This window comes from Arachis duranensis, chromosome 5 (assembly GCF_000817695.3).
Source record: "Arachis duranensis cultivar V14167 chromosome 5, aradu.V14167.gnm2.J7QH, whole genome shotgun sequence".
NCBI lineage: Eukaryota > Viridiplantae > Streptophyta > Magnoliopsida > Fabales > Fabaceae > Arachis > Arachis duranensis.
The window spans coordinates 228,517-244,997 of record NC_029776.3 but is presented as its reverse complement, the minus strand read 5'-3'; the positions used below and the strand labels follow the sequence as shown (position 1 = coordinate 244,997).

Below are 16,481 nucleotides of genomic sequence, written 5' to 3'. Positions count from 1 at the left end.
AACCTTTTGCACAAACCATTGGTTGGAGAATGCAAACTTGCACATGTTTTAGGCTTGTTTACGTTCAATGCTGTTTTAAATAAAATTGAAGGTAATGAGATTAACAATTCGATATGATGCTAGCAAGGTGGTTAGCAGTTAGCACAAAAGAATGAAAGATTTGCTTCCAATTTCTTTGGGGTCAATCTTCCCAAGCTGAAGGCTTTGCCCAAGGACGTTTGAGATTGTGTGCAAAATGTAGCTCTCCATGACAATGGATATATGTCAGTGTGTCACAAATACAGCACAGGTTATTCTCCTTTCAGTAAGACTCAAATTTAAATGACAAACTTTTCGTGATATTTTTTGTGAGACATATTGTTTGGAAAGAAGTTTGGTGATATTATTCTGAAAAAATTTGGATTCTCTAAATTTTAAATTTGTACTTTAAAGGGTAAAGTATGATCTTTTACCCTTAAATGATTTTTCTCTCATATTTATTCTTGGTCTTACTATAAAATAAATGGTGAGAGATCACACTTTATTCTCTAAAATAAAATTCAAATTTTAGAGAATCCAAATCTATTCTGAAAAGAGGCCCAGTGAAAAAAATTCAAGAAACTTTGAGAATTGAAAGACTTGTATCATTTGATTCAAAGAACAACTAATCATGATCTCATGGCTAAAAATACTGTCTCGTAGAACGACTTCAGCCTACTACATCATTTTATATACGTAGATAAAAACCAAACCAATTAACTTGGTTTTTTTTGTTTCTTTTATATGTAGACACCAACAAAGGGTCCTCCTTTCTTATCATACGCTACCATCAAACTATTTTTTTCACCAAAAAAATATCTCAACAAGAGCACATCAAACTATTTATAAAGCTCCTTTTTTGTTTTGGTCTCCGTATTTTTGTATTGTGACAGAATCCAAATGAAAGCTTAATAACATCAAACAAAAAAAAAACCTAATAATTAGAAAATAATACGAATATAATATTAAAAATGATTACATTTTCCTTTTTCACAACAAACATAATACTTTTGTTCCGTGGTCGATTTTCAAAATCAATACTTTTGTTGCAAATAAATAAAAACAAACATATGATGAGCAGAGGCAGAGAAGCAGATGCTTTGATTCATTGCTTTCGCACTCAGAAAAGAAAATGTCGGTGCCTCGAACATCGTGCACTAAGCTAACACTCATAACCGTAGCAGCAGTCATCTTGCAGTTCTTCGGCCTCTCCGTTTTCCTCTTCGCCTTCTTCCCCGTCAAACCCACCCTCTCCGGCCACAGGTACTTCCATTCTCCATTCAGATCTCCCAAACCTCTTTTCCCGCCAAATATTCATCCCTCATATTTCAATTCTTTTTTTTTCAGTGGTTTGGAGAGTCTCCGACCTCCATCCTGCAACGCTGGTGGCGCTTCAAATCGGAGCGAGGCTTCTCTGCCTCCTGATCGGCTCAGGTCGTTGTATCAGGTACTCCATTTTGATTTCTTCGGTTTTCTCGGTGGATGCGATTGCAGATGCCGATGTAAATTGTAGCTTCGTTTGCAGATACCAAGTTTGGAAGTTAACTGCTTTTAGCTAACCAACTAGCCAAGAGCAGTGGCACAGCTGACATTTTTGAAGGGTTACTTAAACATCTAGTTAGGGTTCAAATACTGGCAGTGTGTATGAAGGGGGTTTCTTGGCTAGCATCCATGCCATTTGGGAAGTTTTCCGTGCGAAATGATTTTAGTCATTACTAGTTGCAGTAGATTACTGTGTATTTATTGTACTCTCTAAAAGTGTATTGTGAGTTGTATATATGAAGTTGGGATTATTAAATGATTTTATGCCTTTCATTTCTAATACAATTTAAGTTTATAAGACTGGGTTGTGTTGTAATAACAACCGGTGAAGGCTCAAGATGGCACCTTCTTTTAAGTTTGGTTGCTGAAATGTTGATCGAAGATAGGCGAGACTGGGAAATAGGGATGTTCATTGGAGCAGAAAGGAATGCTGTTTTGAATTGCAGTGGAAGTCACCTGTTTGTTTCTATAATTACTAGCTTCTGGGTGAATTTTGGAATATTAAGAGACTTGTATTTTATGTGGCAAGGTTTAGGATTGAATGTGATATTAAGAGACTTTGTTTTACTCATACAGATGATTTAGTTAGTACATTTTGTGCTTTTGGTACTGGTTTTGTTTTCACTGAGAAACTTAGAATTGTTCTCTTGTAGGAAGTATCTGAGATCCTTCCTCCATATGATCGACTCATCTTAATGGTATGTGAAGTTGCTTGAGTCTCCTCTATTTTCGGAGATTTTTTATTTGTTCATTATCTATTATGGTTGTCCATGACACTAGACATCAGTAAATATATTAGTTTTTCACATCAAATCATTTTATTGTAGGTAATTGATGCTCTTCCGGCAGAATTTGTGCTTGGCAAGAATGGGAAGCCTCCAAGAAAGGCTTTTATGGAAGCCATGCCATATACCCAGTCATTGTTGGCAAATGGTATGGCTGTTGGATATCATGCAGTAGCTGTGGCTCCAACCGTTACCATGCCTCGTTTGAAGGTTTGAGCCATTGTGATTATGTGATATTACAAAAGCACAACCTAACATCTATGGTATTGGCATTTTAGGCAATTGTTTCTGGAGCAATTGGTGGTTTCCTGGATGTGGCATTCAACTTTAATACCCAGGCTTATTTAGATGACAATCTTCTTGGTTAGTCATTGTCTAGTTGCAGCAACCATGATCATATCATTCATTTTTCTCTGAACTGGTACTGAAATTCACTTTTTTGTTGCAGCACAGTTCTTTAAGATTGGGTGGAAAATGGTCATGCACGGTGATGATACATGGCTAAAGTTGTTTCCTAGTTTTTTCGCAAGACATGATGGAGTTGGCAGTTTTTTTGTAAGTATTCCATTACATGTAAGCATAAAGACATGATTTCATTCCCCATAAAGATCCAGCACTCTTGTGTCCATCAGAAACACTTTAGGCCATTTACTTTAAAAGAGTTCTGTTACACCTCTTAGCTCCATTGGTGGACTGCATTAGTAAATTCTTACTTGTATGGTACATGGTAGTGTCTGTTTGCATAGTAGGTTCTTTCATTGGTCATAAGTTAATATAAGAATATTATTAATCCATTATTTTGCTTGGATTTCCTAATTCTTGTTGCCGCAGGTTAAAGATACTGTGCAAGTAGACCAAAATGTGTCTCGACATCTTGGTGAAGAGCTTAGCAGAGATGATTGGAACATTCTGGTTAGTAATTGTAACCACTTCATAATTTGGTCTTACCTAATGTTGTTGAATTGTGTGTTATTTTTCACCTGGCAAACTTGTACACTTCTTTCTGGTTAAAAATTTCTTCTCAACACCACCCTGCCCCCCGAAATTTAGAGAAGCCATATGCTTTACTATTATTTCCTTATTTGCATTTCTTTTCCCGTCAAAGGAGTAGCAGTTGTTTTCCTATGAACATTGGTTTTGGGTACCTTTTGCATATTTTTGAGTCTCTGATACGTGTTCATTGTCAACTGTGCAATTTTTATAGCATTTCGTGCGTGGTTTGGCATGTTTCTAAGTCCCTTCATTCATTCTAGAAGCTTGCTTCTATTCGCTTACTTATTTTTTAGTAAACTATTGAAATGGCAATAGTATTTCAAATATACTTTCAGTATTTATTGAACTTTTTACAGTGGGGTTTTTGAAGATTATTAAAAAAACAAAGACAGTTTTTATTTTTTCTTATTTTTTTGGACTTTGATTGCATAGACATTTTTCTTCATTTTCTTAAGCTATAATCACTTATTATTAGCCCTGTTTATGGATCTCTTCTTGGAAATCTTGAATTTTCCATGTCAACTTTACTGTTTATTGTTTTCTAACGTGTCAATTGCCAAGTATTATAATCAAAGTTGGAGTTAAGGCATATTCTGATTAGTACTTCTTTTTATTAAATGAGTTGATTCAATTCTACTTCTAAGTTAAAAGTATTTGATACCATTCTACTTTTTATATTTACTTCATACTCTATCTCACAGTTTGCTGGTTATCAACAATTTCTCTGATTTACTGATTTTAAAAGGCAGATATTAAATACCTAAGCTCAAAATTGTTGGTTTAGTGAAAGTTTGAGACCCATTTTGTTCTATAAGGATTCTTTATAATTGTATAATGTGATTTTGCATTTTTCTTCGATATTTCTTATTTAGCTGTTCTAAATTACATGATGCTTTAATTTTTAATTTTATATGCGCATTTTACTGAGTTTGTTTTAGATTCTTCATTATCTAGGCTTGGATCATGTTGGACATATCGGTGGCCGCAACAGGTATTGCCGCCAATTCATTCTATGCTCTATTAGCGTAACCTCATTCAGTTTCTAAGCATCTTGGAATTACTTTCAGTGTGTTAATGGTTCCAAAACTTTCTGAAATGGATGAAGTGGTGAAGATGATTCATACGAAGACCTCTCAAACCCTAGGAAAAGAGCAGGGACAGACACTTCTGGTTTGTCACTATTTTGCAGTTACTCTTTTAATTGTGGATTACAGAATTCGGTCCGGTTTGTAAGGCTTTTAGCTTTCTAAATGCTGTAGCACAAATCAAATTAAAAATGGTTTTTAATAAGTACAAGAACAACAATTGCATTTGGTAAAATAATTTTTTAAAATAAAAAAAAAACTATAATAGACATAAATATATGGATAAATTTGGATCTTTATTAATATATGAGGTTATATTAGACATTTTAATTTTTGTAAGCACACGCAAACTTTGAAAAGCACCTCTTTTAGGTGCTTTCAAAAGCACCCCAGACTTTTAAAAGCCGCAAGTAAAAGCACGTGATCTTTTTTATTTAATACACAAAACGAGGTGGTTGTCCTTTTGAAAAGCACAAGCATCTCCCCAAAAAACTTTACTGAACCAAATCTTCATATGACCTGTGTACACCTAGCAGTGGGCTTGGAGCTAGCAAGTGTAATTAGTATGAAGACAGGACATATGCCGTTGGATTTTATCTATTTAAGCTTTTAAAGGAGTTATCACATCATTTGATCCATGTAGCCGACTCCATCTAGTAGGATTAGGCTTTGTTGTTGTTGTTGTTGTTGTAAGCTTTTAAAGGAGTAAAACGCTGGCTTGAGTTATGCTGCAAGCATGCTTTAAGAACTAATTTAATTTACTGACAAATGGCCCTTGTCTTCATGTGAAAATTCTATGGTAATTTCGCGAAGACATATTTGTATTGTGTTTTTGTAGTTTTGGTATCAATTGAATCTAGAATATTTTGGTTGACATTACTTTGCGGTTTGCATTATAGAACTTAAATGTATTAATCATTGCTTATTAGTTATTATAGATATGAATTCCATTCATAAATAAAAATTTAATTAATGTCTGCTGGAAATTCTTACACAGGTTGTTGTCAGTGACCATGGAATGACTGAGACTGGTAATCATGGTGGTTTCACATATGAGGAGACAGACTCACTAGCTCTATTTATCGGCCTGAAAAACCATGCCTCTTACCATGCATTCTCCAATCATGACACAGTATCTCAGGTAATGAAACTATACTTCTTGCTTATATGCTTTACCCTTGAGCTCTAACAGATATTGATAGTTTTCTTTCCTTCTCCTTGACTTGAATGTGCTGATGAAACCAATCCAAGCCATGAATAAATCTCTTCTATAGGCCAACTTCATGAATCATAACCCTTCCTACTAAAACTTAATTTGTTATTTAACTACTATTCTTGTTGGCTTGTTTCCCATCTTTGAACCTAAACCGCTACTACACCACTGTATCACTGACAATATAGTGAATACATCATTTAAGTTAACTAATCATCCTGCATATTAGGAAGTTAAATATATGAAATTTATTATATTATTGTGCTGCAGGTTGATATTGCACCTACACTTGCTTTACTTTTTGGTGTGCCAATACCTAAAAATAATATTGGCATTTTGATCTCCCAAATGATGGACTCTCTGACAGGTTAGTTCTGTTTATCCCTCTATAGCTGTCTGTCTGTTCATCACACACTGATAGGACGGTGGTAGAGAATTTTTTGCCATCTGCCTTCATTGTCTATTCAAGCATAATATGTTTCATAACAGCAAAACTATCAATATTTACCGTTTTGTGTTTTCTCTTTTTGCTTCTCGGTGAACTAGATGAACAAAAGTTGAGGGCACTGCAGTTGAACTCATGGCAGCTATTCAGATTACTTCAAGCACAGTTGCCTGGTTTGTCTTGCAGAAATTTTCCATGTGATGGCTTTGTTTCCGATGGTGGACCCTCAGTTGGTGAATGCAAAGGTAGTGACGAGAAATTGTTTTGTTGCTTGTATTTAAACGCCGCCACTCTTCATGATGGTTGGAAGGCTAAAGTAGCCAACAGGTATACTGCAATTTTAATGTACCAAGTTTTTAACAAGTTCCTGAACAAATATTTATTAACTATGTTTCTTAAAAAATATTCCATTTGTAATTTATCTTTTAGGTCTAGTCATGGAGAAGGCTACAGTGGCATTACTGCAGCATATAATGAGTTTTTGAGCAGAGCTCATGAGTGGCTATCACGCAAAGCAACTGATGTATGCATAACCTTCTGATTTGAAACTTGTTGACCTTGATAAGCTGAAATAATGTTTTATATATGGCTAGTATTAAGGGATGCCATCATGTTGTATGATTTATGCCTCAGTGCTTCTCTAAAGTTTTCTTTCACTTTCTGTTCTCTATACAATATAATTTGTGCAGAAACCAGTGAGTTTACTTGTTCTTGGACTTTCTGCTTTGATCACATCATCCTTAATACTTCTGAGACATGTATTCATCATCCACAAAGAAGTTCCTGCTGGGGGAATACAAGATGCTGGCAATAATATGAAGCAATGGAATTTGGATGAGGTTTTCATCTTGTTTAGCATCATCATCGTTGCAATGAGTATGGAATCGAGTTCCATGGTTGAGGAAGAGCATTATATTTGGCATTTTCTAACTGCTACCGTTATTTTGTTATTTCTTCGGAAATCAATAGCATCATCGAAACTTAATAAACCACATGATCATCTCAATTCAGTAAAGGGACGAAATATATCAGGATGCTACCAAATGAGTTCATTATTGCTTATTCTTTTTTGTGGAAGAATTTTGAGGGGCTGGCATCAAGGTGGTGTGAATTGGACTTACCTTCCTGACATTTCAAAGTGGCTTGAACAGGCTGGCAATCATTATATAACAATGATTCGTCTAGCATCATGTGTTATGATAATCATTTTAGCCGCACTTGTATTGTACTTCATGCAGTCCAAAATGAAAGTTGTAATGGTGACTGGTTTGAGCTTGTTGGTGTCGGGGTTTTTGATATTGCAACATTTCTTGAAACATCCAGAGCTCTCTGCAATAGACAACAAGGACACTACCTTATCGATACAAATATTTGATGCCATTCATGGAACCATCTCTGTTATAGTTGCATTGATTTTGCCATGGACTATTCCCATTAAGACTCCTGAAATGTCCTCGAGATGGAACTCCTATGTACATGATGCTGCTCCTGTTGAGACTCAGAGCATGGCAACAAATTTAGTGTTAAAAGATTGCTTGTACGTGGTGGGGTGCATGTACGTAACTTCCTGGTGTCTTCTGCAGTTGTTACTCCAACATCCCATGAATGCAATGCCGGTTTTCTTACTCTATGTTCAAGTTGTGGCCAGCATGCAAACTTTTTCTTCATGGCTACATCATAATCAGTGGGTTGAGGTTAGTTACAGGTTTTATGAATATTGGCTTTTAGGGTTAATATTTTGATGGTAGATTGACGTTGGGCTCTAGAGTGCAGTACTGTCATTGAAAATTAAATACTGGATTATATAATCACGAGGTGAAGTTTTTTTGTGGAATATCTGTCAATTATTGAGCTATCAATGTTCTCATCTTTGACCTGACTTTGTGCTAAAGATTGAATGTTTGTAAAATATGAATTAGCTATAGTTGTTAACTTGATATTTCAGCAAAATAGATATGCATTTTTTATTTTATTTTTGCAGTGAGATTTGAATGGGTTTGAAAATCGAAATCCAGTACTGATACTATGCATTTCTTAGATTACATTGCTGTACAGCATGGGAATGGCAGGACATTTTGCTCTTGGGAACAGCAACACGCTAGCTACCATTGATGTTGCCGGAGCTTTTATTGTAAAGTTTCCTCATCTTTTGTACTACTTTTCAAAGAGTGCATGATTTCCTGCATCGCATTTAATACATTAATGCTCCATGTGATATCCATTTTCTCATCAAGGTATTACTATTAATTTGCAGGGAATTTCAAGTCACTCAACCTTCCTTTCAGGTGTTCAAATGTTCATGATTACTTATGCATCCCCAATGCTGTTCCTTCTTAGTATGGTTATGTACATCTCCATCAAGATGTCAATAAATCTTCCAGTTACCAAGGAGGGAAATTCCGGAGAAATTCTCAAGAATCTTCTTGTATTTCCTTGTCTAGTTCCTCTGAGCATAAATTCTGTTCTCTTGACTTCATACACTATTGTCTTGCTGATGATGAGGAACCATTTATTTATATGGAGTGTCTTTTCTCCCAAGTGAGTATTCATTGAATCCTTGATGAATGGTTGAAATTTGAAACAGAGAGTACCGTTTATAATTTGATCCCTGATTTTTAACCATGAGTAATAACAAGGGATAATTTTGAGGTGGTGGTGGATGATGGGTTTATTTTGTGAATTGGTTTAAACTGGTTCACCAAATTTCAAACTGGTCTAAACTGGTGCTACAGTGGCAATTGATATCCACATCAGCACTTTGTTAACGGTATTGAATAGACTGGTGGCAACGGAAGATCCAGCCTGATTCACTGTTAAAAATCTAAGAGACCAAACTGAGTAGTCAGTGAAAACTCAGGGACCAAAATTTTTAACATATCATTTTCTGATATTATGTTTATCTTATATTTCATTTAACTTTTGAAACTTATAGCATTAATTTGTGTTGTAGGTACCTTTATGTTTGTGCTGCAACGGCCTGTGTGTATATTGGGGTCTTCATTGTAGCTGCAACAGTGAGTCATACATATGTGGTGCTTTTTCATCTGAGAAAGAGCTTCCGCATAACTAGCAAGGAAAATGGTACGCGCGATTAGTATTGAACTGTAGAAAAGCAATTTTGACTCTTCTAACTGGATTAAGCACTAGGTAAATATTGATTTATTTATTTATGTATTCTATTTTACATTTCCGCCTTCTGTTTTCATAAGTTGAGTTTTGAAAACGGAATTGATTGAAATTTGTATGAAGGAATTGAAAACGGAAGATATGTTTTGTTTTTTATTTTTTATTTTTGAAAAAAGAAGTTAAATTTCTTTTCGAATGTTCATAAGACAACAAAAAGACGCTTATTAATGACGGTCATAAGTTGAGATGGAGAAACTTAACAAAATATTTATATTCATTAACCATTTCTTTTTTGGATAAGAAAAATAGAAGAAATGGCGTGCAAGAGGATTACGGGAGAACAAAAGTTAAAAACTAAAAACAGTGAAAGGCTAAAAACGATTATTATGGGTGTTTACGAAGAGTAAGAGTAGTTACCTGTTCATACCTTGGCCCAACACTAAGGCTCAAGACTAAATAAGATAAAAAGGTCCAATCCACAGGTTGGCCTTCCTGCGCAACCGACTTCCACCAAGAGGTCGGATTCGATATAAACTCTACCATAAGGAAGTCGGGAATGAGGGTTAGCTGGCAGATAACCCCTCTTTCACTAAGTAACTGCCCCTAAAATCTCTCAACCCACTTCCAGAAGTTATATCTTAACTTTCATAAGATAAAGGGACGGTTATCCTCCATAAAAGGTGGAACTACTCTAACGATGGTTATGGGTTCACCACTATAAATATACTGACACCTCTCAGGTATCTCTAAGTTTCCATATTCTAAACTTGCTTAGACCCTTGCTGATTTAGGCATCGGAGTGTCTTTGCAGATACCACTTCCATTCCTTCTCACATACACAAGTCGGACGGAGCCTCTCGGACGGAAACTAGGGTCAGAAGGCCTCCCCCTCGAACGATTGGGCCAATCTTACGGATCCAGCCCACTAATCTCCAGTTACCCCATCGTAACATTACCAATGAGAGAGATTTTAGGAATGAATATGAAATTAAGTCAGTAATTAAATCTGATTTACAAGTTAATTAACTAAACTTAGAAAGTGGATATATGAAATTAATATAATTGATTTTTAGATTATAAAGACTGATTAATATAAGAATTATTGGCTAAATAGTATTTTTGTAAAAGTATTTGTCTTTTTAATTTTTGAATAAAGCATTTTTTTATTCTTAATATTTGTTACTTTTTAAATATCTTTAAAATTTAATTTATTTAATGTTGTCTTTAATGTTTTTTATTTGTGCCCATTATTTTTAGATGTTAATTTCATCTAAAATGTTAAAGACAATAAAAAAATCTTCAAAAATACTTTTGACACATTAGAAATATTAAAAATAAAATTAAATGAATAAAAAATGTTGAAAGCAAAATTAAACAAAATTAAGCGTTATAGATATATTTAAAAAAATCATGAATATTAAAAAGAAAAAATATATTTTATCTTTAGTTTAAAAATTTGACTAAAGATTGTTCTAAGGATATTGGTTGAGAGGATAAATAAATTGTTTTTAGTATTTTCACTAGATCAAATGCTTAAAAAATTTAAAGTTAGTCTTTGTTTTATATTTTTTATATAGAGATTATTTTTAACTTACTTTTTTTTTTGTCTGGATTGGATAACTTCCAATCCTAAGTACCTCAGTGAATTGGACAACTCTCAACTTAAGTACACAACACATTCACACACTCCTCACATATTTATCATATTTTTTTCATAAATACACCTTCTAGAGTTTGAACTCTAGACCTTAGTAGTGGAGAGGAGAAAAATAAATAAGTGATAAGGTAAGAACAAATAAAATTAAAAAACTAATTTCTATGCCATAACAATATTTAAAATTTCTATATTATGGGTCAATAGATTGCAAGAAAAAGAAACAGTTGGTAATTGGTATGCATAACTGTTAAATTACTTCAATACAATAAATAGAGAAAAAAATGTTATTGATTCTAATAGTTGCTAAAACATTTAGGTTGGTTTGTTTATGGGACACTGAGACTGAGATACAAAAATATAAAATTGTATTTGACAGATAAAATATAGACAGAAATTTTGTGTTTAAAAATATTAAATCAGTGTATTTTGTGTTCATCCTAATAAAAAGGATACAGAGACATTAATAATGGATATAACTTATCTTTTTATTTTTTTTATTATTCTTGTTAATTTTTTATTATTATATTTTTATCTCAATTTTTTTGGATTAAAAAAATGAGATAAATTAAATTTTTATAATTTTTTTTAATTTATCACAAAATAAAATACAATAACATAAAATTTTATATTTCTATTTTTATATTTTGTTCTTAATATTTTATCTTATCCAATTCTCAGAAACAAATACAGCCTTAGATATAATTTAGTTTTTTTCCCTCATGAATTTAGTTTCTAAAAAGGTGTATTTATTTAGATCCTCAAATTGGGGAGGCAGTCAAGGATAGAATACAAAGTCCAACGGGTATATAGTATATACACTGATGACTGATAGGTCCTGTAAAGTCAACCAGCGTTGACGTCGTTTATTACCATAACAGTACACAACAACGCACCTATATAAACCAAGGCACATTTTCACTTTCCTACAAAGCAAACACGCCACATCAAATTACCAAAACACCCTTCTCCCACCAAATCTCTTCTTCGGACCCTAAATCCCCAAATTTCTGACAAAACACACACAAATTCCCAAACATGAATGCATTCCCTCCCCCTCCTCCTCCTCCTCCGGGGGACTCCAATGCTGAAACCCTAATCGCTGCATGCACCGCCATGCTCTCCCACCGCCGCTTCTCCACAGCCCGCGACTTCGCCCTCCGCCTCCCACCCTCCCACCACACTGTCGCCCACAAAATCATCGCCATCTCCGACGTCCTCTCCGCCGCTCACAGCCGCGACTGGTACTCCCTCCTCCAGCTCAGCTCCTCCGACTTCGCCGGCGATCTCTCCCTCCCTCGGCAGCAGTTCAAGAAGCTTGCACTCCTCTTAGACACCAACACCAACACCTTCCCTCTCTCAGATGAAGCCCTCACGTGCCTCGCCGAGGCTTGGCACATTCTCGCTGACCCCCAAAGGCGCCAAATTTACGACCTCGAAATCGCGAGTGAACTGTTGTCGCAGCAGCAACCTCAGCCGCAGCAACCGCCAACACAGCAGCCGCAGCCACAACAGCAGCCGCCGCTCATGTGGGACACTTTCTGGACGGTGTGCCCGTACTGCTGGAAAATGTACTTGTACGAGAAGGCGTACGAGGATTGTGCTTTGAGGTGTGAGGATTGCCAGAAAGTGTTTCAGGGCGTGCCGGTGAAGCCTCCGGTAAGGGAGGAGACGGCGGTGGTTCAGGGGGAGAGGAGGGAGTACTATAAGTGCAACGCGAGTGTGCCATTGAGATACTACGAGGTTTTGGAGAAGCCGGAAAATAAGAACTTGAATGAAGAAAATTTTGTGTATATCTCTGATGATGATGAAGATAATGATTTTGGAAAGGGTAATGATGTGGGGAATGATGGGATGGTTCTTCAGGGGAATGTCAACAATGGAAGGGTGGATTTGCGTTGGAATAGCTATAATAATATTGGGAATAACAACAATGGGAAGGGGAGTATGAGAGTGAAGACTGTGGCAAAGAAGATGGTTGGGAACAGGATGATGAGGAAGCAGCAAGGAGTGTTTCTTGATGCTGATAATGATTTAGGTTTGAATATGGATGCAGGCGACGACAGTGGTGAATTGGAGTTTACACAAGGGGATGATGGTGATATCTTTGTTGGCGTTCGCTTTGGCGACTGATTATGCAAGGAAGAGAGGTAATTTGGCACCTTTGCCTTGTTTATTTATGCAGTTGTAGGAGCACTGTGTAGGCGGCAGCATATAGTGTTCTTTTATTGTTAGTTTTGTGCACAGCTTTTGGTAGGTTCCCAAAAGAAAAATCTGAAAAGAGGAACTTAGTATAGTTTTTGACTAGGAGGCATTGCATTCGTGTATATGTTACCATTTTTGTAATGCCCCTTTCTGAAATTGAAATGAAAAAAAAAATACAAAAATCTTAGTCGCGTTGCTGATTATGATCAGTATGTTCTTTGAATGAATTGGTTTTTCTGTATGTGCATTGTGCAAGACTACCTGATTTTTTGAAAGTAGGGGTACTTGATTTTTTCTCTCTTCTGGCTTGGTTGCAAAGGAGGTCTCTTATGAATTGAAACTGAGAGAGCTTCTACAAGATTCGGTTGGTTCTCTCAGCTTCATGTTTCCAGGAGCATTGTTGCTTACTATATATGTTCTAGGAATAGCAAGGACATGTATATGAGTAGTATCACTGAATTGAACTCACCTCATAAACTGTATTTACAGTGAGTTCCTTTCTTCTAGGTTAGTCAAACAAATTTGTTAAGCCAAATGTGTGTAGTTTTAGTTCAACGGAATCCACATTCTTTTCACCATCTTTTATGTTTAATTCAGAATTTATATATTTTTTAGGTCTCGTTGATCTTTCATTTTAGTCACTTTACGTTATATGCTCTTGGGATATGTGTATTTTTTCTGAGATTTTCTTCTTAAGTATTATTGATTTGTAGTTCTTTGTTTGCCTGAAAATATCATCCTGCTGTATTCTTTCCCCTAGTATTTATTTTGATGGTGCAGTATGGCCTTAAGAACATTTGTTATTTGTGATTCAGAATTTTGTTGAGTCTGTTGTGTCTACTGAAATTTCCTTTTACCTAAGTCAATGTTTTAGGATACTAATTTAGTCAAGTCCTCTATTGTGCTTACTCAAAACTGATAAAGCTAAACATAAGTGTCAGATCTCTGCTAGTAAGCCTTTTGATTTTGTAAATGATGGAGCACAGGGAAGAAATAGTTGTGTGACAGAATATAAATGAAAAGGGAATTACACTGTATTGTTACTCTCCTTATTTTAGTTTATTTTGGTAGATTCGTATTCTATTCTATTCTAATAAATCTATCGGCATCTTTTGAGATATATTGTATTAATTGGCATTAATTAAATTAATTTAATTATATCTCAATCAATAAAGGAAGATTCGAGAATTAGTGGAATTATTTGGTAATTAATTCAACTTTGATTAAAAAAAAAAAAAACGCATGAATGAGGAGGCAGCACAAGCACCCACCTCCATCTCTGCCAGAGTGCCACTGCCAGTATCATCTCGTGTCCGAGCTAACACCGATACCTAAAATTTTTCCATATGTGCTTTATAATCCAGAGTTTATAGCAGTAACTATTCTAAAATTTTGTGTATCTCACAATGCTTTTCAATTTTCATGCATGCAGTGACATCAAGCACCCTATAGTGCCAACAACACTAAGCCACAATAGAAGTTAAATCACAACTATATTATTGCCTTATTTCACTTGGATTAATAAACACAATTTTTTTTTTGAAAAAAAAAAAGGCAGGTAAATTAAAATGTATAGGATGAAGGCGGGTGCAAATCAAGTAATTTATGACCAGGATTTTGGAGTAAAGTTCGGAATCTGCTTCTTAAAATGTTGATGATGTTATAATTAATCTCGGATTCGCTATAATTAGATGGAAGTTTTCCTTGCATAATTTATTTCTATATATAGCTTGCATTTGCAATCAACTCCTCCTGTTGCAACAAGGGTAGAAACCTCCAACCTTCATTGATTTGTGGCAATTGTATCTTACACCTTTCAGAATTAAGTCAGAATTATGGTACCGTTAACACAGGTGAGGTTTGTTTATTATCACACTGGAAGTATTATTTTCTTTGTTCTATTTTGGTAAAATATTTAGAAGAACATGGGCATGCAGCGAGTTCGAAATCACTATTACTCTGGAGCTCAAATTCTAAGGAGTTCTTCAATAACACCATATGATTACATCTTCACAAAGCCAAGATCAAAGGCAGCGGACAAAAAACAAGCAGCTGTAAAACACAGTCAAGCAGAAAAGAGACGCAGGATGAGAATCAACACTCAATATGAGGCCCTCAAAAACCTCTTCCAAAATAAAACCAAAGTCTGTAGTACTTTATATATTATGCAAGGCACTTTTTTTTTACTCTTAACATAAGATGTTGATGACAAAATTATTAATAATAAAAGAAAAATTAAACTCTTAAGTTGTCTACAAAAAAATATATTACTGACAATTATTTATTTCTTTGGACTTTTTTTTAAACAAATAATTCTTTTGGCTACATCGAGTGAATTTTTGCCTTTCTCATAAATAATTTTTTCAGCTACATAATTTTGTGATAAGCTTGCTAACTATAGATTTTGTGTTATCAACTAACAGACGGACAAGGCATCATTATTGGCAACTACTATTGAAATAGTTAAAAATTTGAGAAAAAATAGTATTCTACAGGAAGCTTCTAGTAGCTCAAAGAAGGAAATGAATAAGGTTACTAACCAGAAGAAAATGCAAGAAGCTTGTAGCCCAAGAAATGATGATGTGTTTCCTAGTTGGGAAGACAAGTGGAGTCTAAAACATGAAGAGGATCTAATGAAGGCTACATTGAATTGTGAGGATAAGCCAGGATTGATGTCAACAATAGCAAAGGCAATGGGGTCAGTGGAAGCCAAGGTTGTAAAGGCTGAGATGGTGAATGTTGGAGGAAGAACTAGGGTTGTGTTGTGGGTCAAAGATTCCAATGGTGATCGTAAAGGTGAAGAGATTCTCAAGAGGACACTCAGTACTCTCATGCAAAGGCCAGTCCCTAAAAAGAGGCGTTTTACTCAATAATTGTTGTGTGCTACTGTGTTATATAACCTTAACTTGGACTTCTAATGATGATAGATTATTTATTTACTCTCTCCATTCTAAAGATAAATAAATCACTTTCACTTTGTACCAAAACAAAGTTAAAGTGATTTACATTATAAAATGGCAAGAGTAAATGTCTATATATAGGGATTATAGTTGACAAGGGCTAATAAGTTTTTCTAGGTTTAAAGAATAATTGACTCTAGGCCCATTGCTAAGATTAGGTAGGTTTGTCATGATGTTGTCAAATATGCAAGTTCTAACCATGTTACTTTCTTAATTTGTAATATGAACTAGTCTATATAGACTTATAGAGTATGCAAAATTGTTAATAATAAAAAAAAAGAGTATGCAACTATTAATCACCTACTCTTTCAATCTTCGTTAATTGTATTGAATAAGCATCTTAGATAGCCTTCACATAAAATAAAATTTAAGATAATAAATAAAATCAGTGTAAGCAACAATATAACAGCATTTTCTTGATTGTTTGTTTTGTAAAATCGGTATGTAGTTTTTTC

General features: G+C 34.9%; 2 protein-coding genes across 2 annotated transcripts; both read left to right on the top strand.

Moving 5' to 3' along the window:
• Window positions 1–122: 122 nt before the first annotated feature.
• On the top strand, window positions 123–9,395 carry LOC107487262 (GPI ethanolamine phosphate transferase 2). The gene is made up of 18 exons (XM_016107883.3): window positions 123–289; window positions 1,100–1,281; window positions 1,366–1,465; window positions 2,214–2,258; window positions 2,388–2,555; window positions 2,624–2,708; window positions 2,794–2,900; window positions 3,177–3,257; window positions 4,277–4,329; window positions 4,406–4,508; window positions 5,421–5,564; window positions 5,907–6,003; window positions 6,183–6,408; window positions 6,511–6,604; window positions 6,771–7,775; window positions 8,120–8,212; window positions 8,336–8,619; window positions 9,032–9,395. Exons 1-18 carry the CDS (start codon window positions 248–250, stop codon window positions 9,174–9,176), a joined length of 3,054 nt encoding a protein of 1,017 aa, XP_015963369.1. The 5' UTR covers window positions 123–247; the 3' UTR covers window positions 9,177–9,395.
• Window positions 9,396–14,991: 5,596 nt separating this feature from the next.
• Window positions 14,992–15,939, top strand: LOC107487037 (transcription factor bHLH131). The gene is made up of 2 exons (XM_021141852.2): window positions 14,992–15,210; window positions 15,490–15,939. The coding sequence occupies exons 1-2, from the start codon at window positions 14,992–14,994 to the stop codon at window positions 15,937–15,939; spliced, it is 669 nt and encodes a 222-aa protein (XP_020997511.2).
• The last annotated feature ends 542 nt before the right edge of the window (window positions 15,940–16,481 follow it).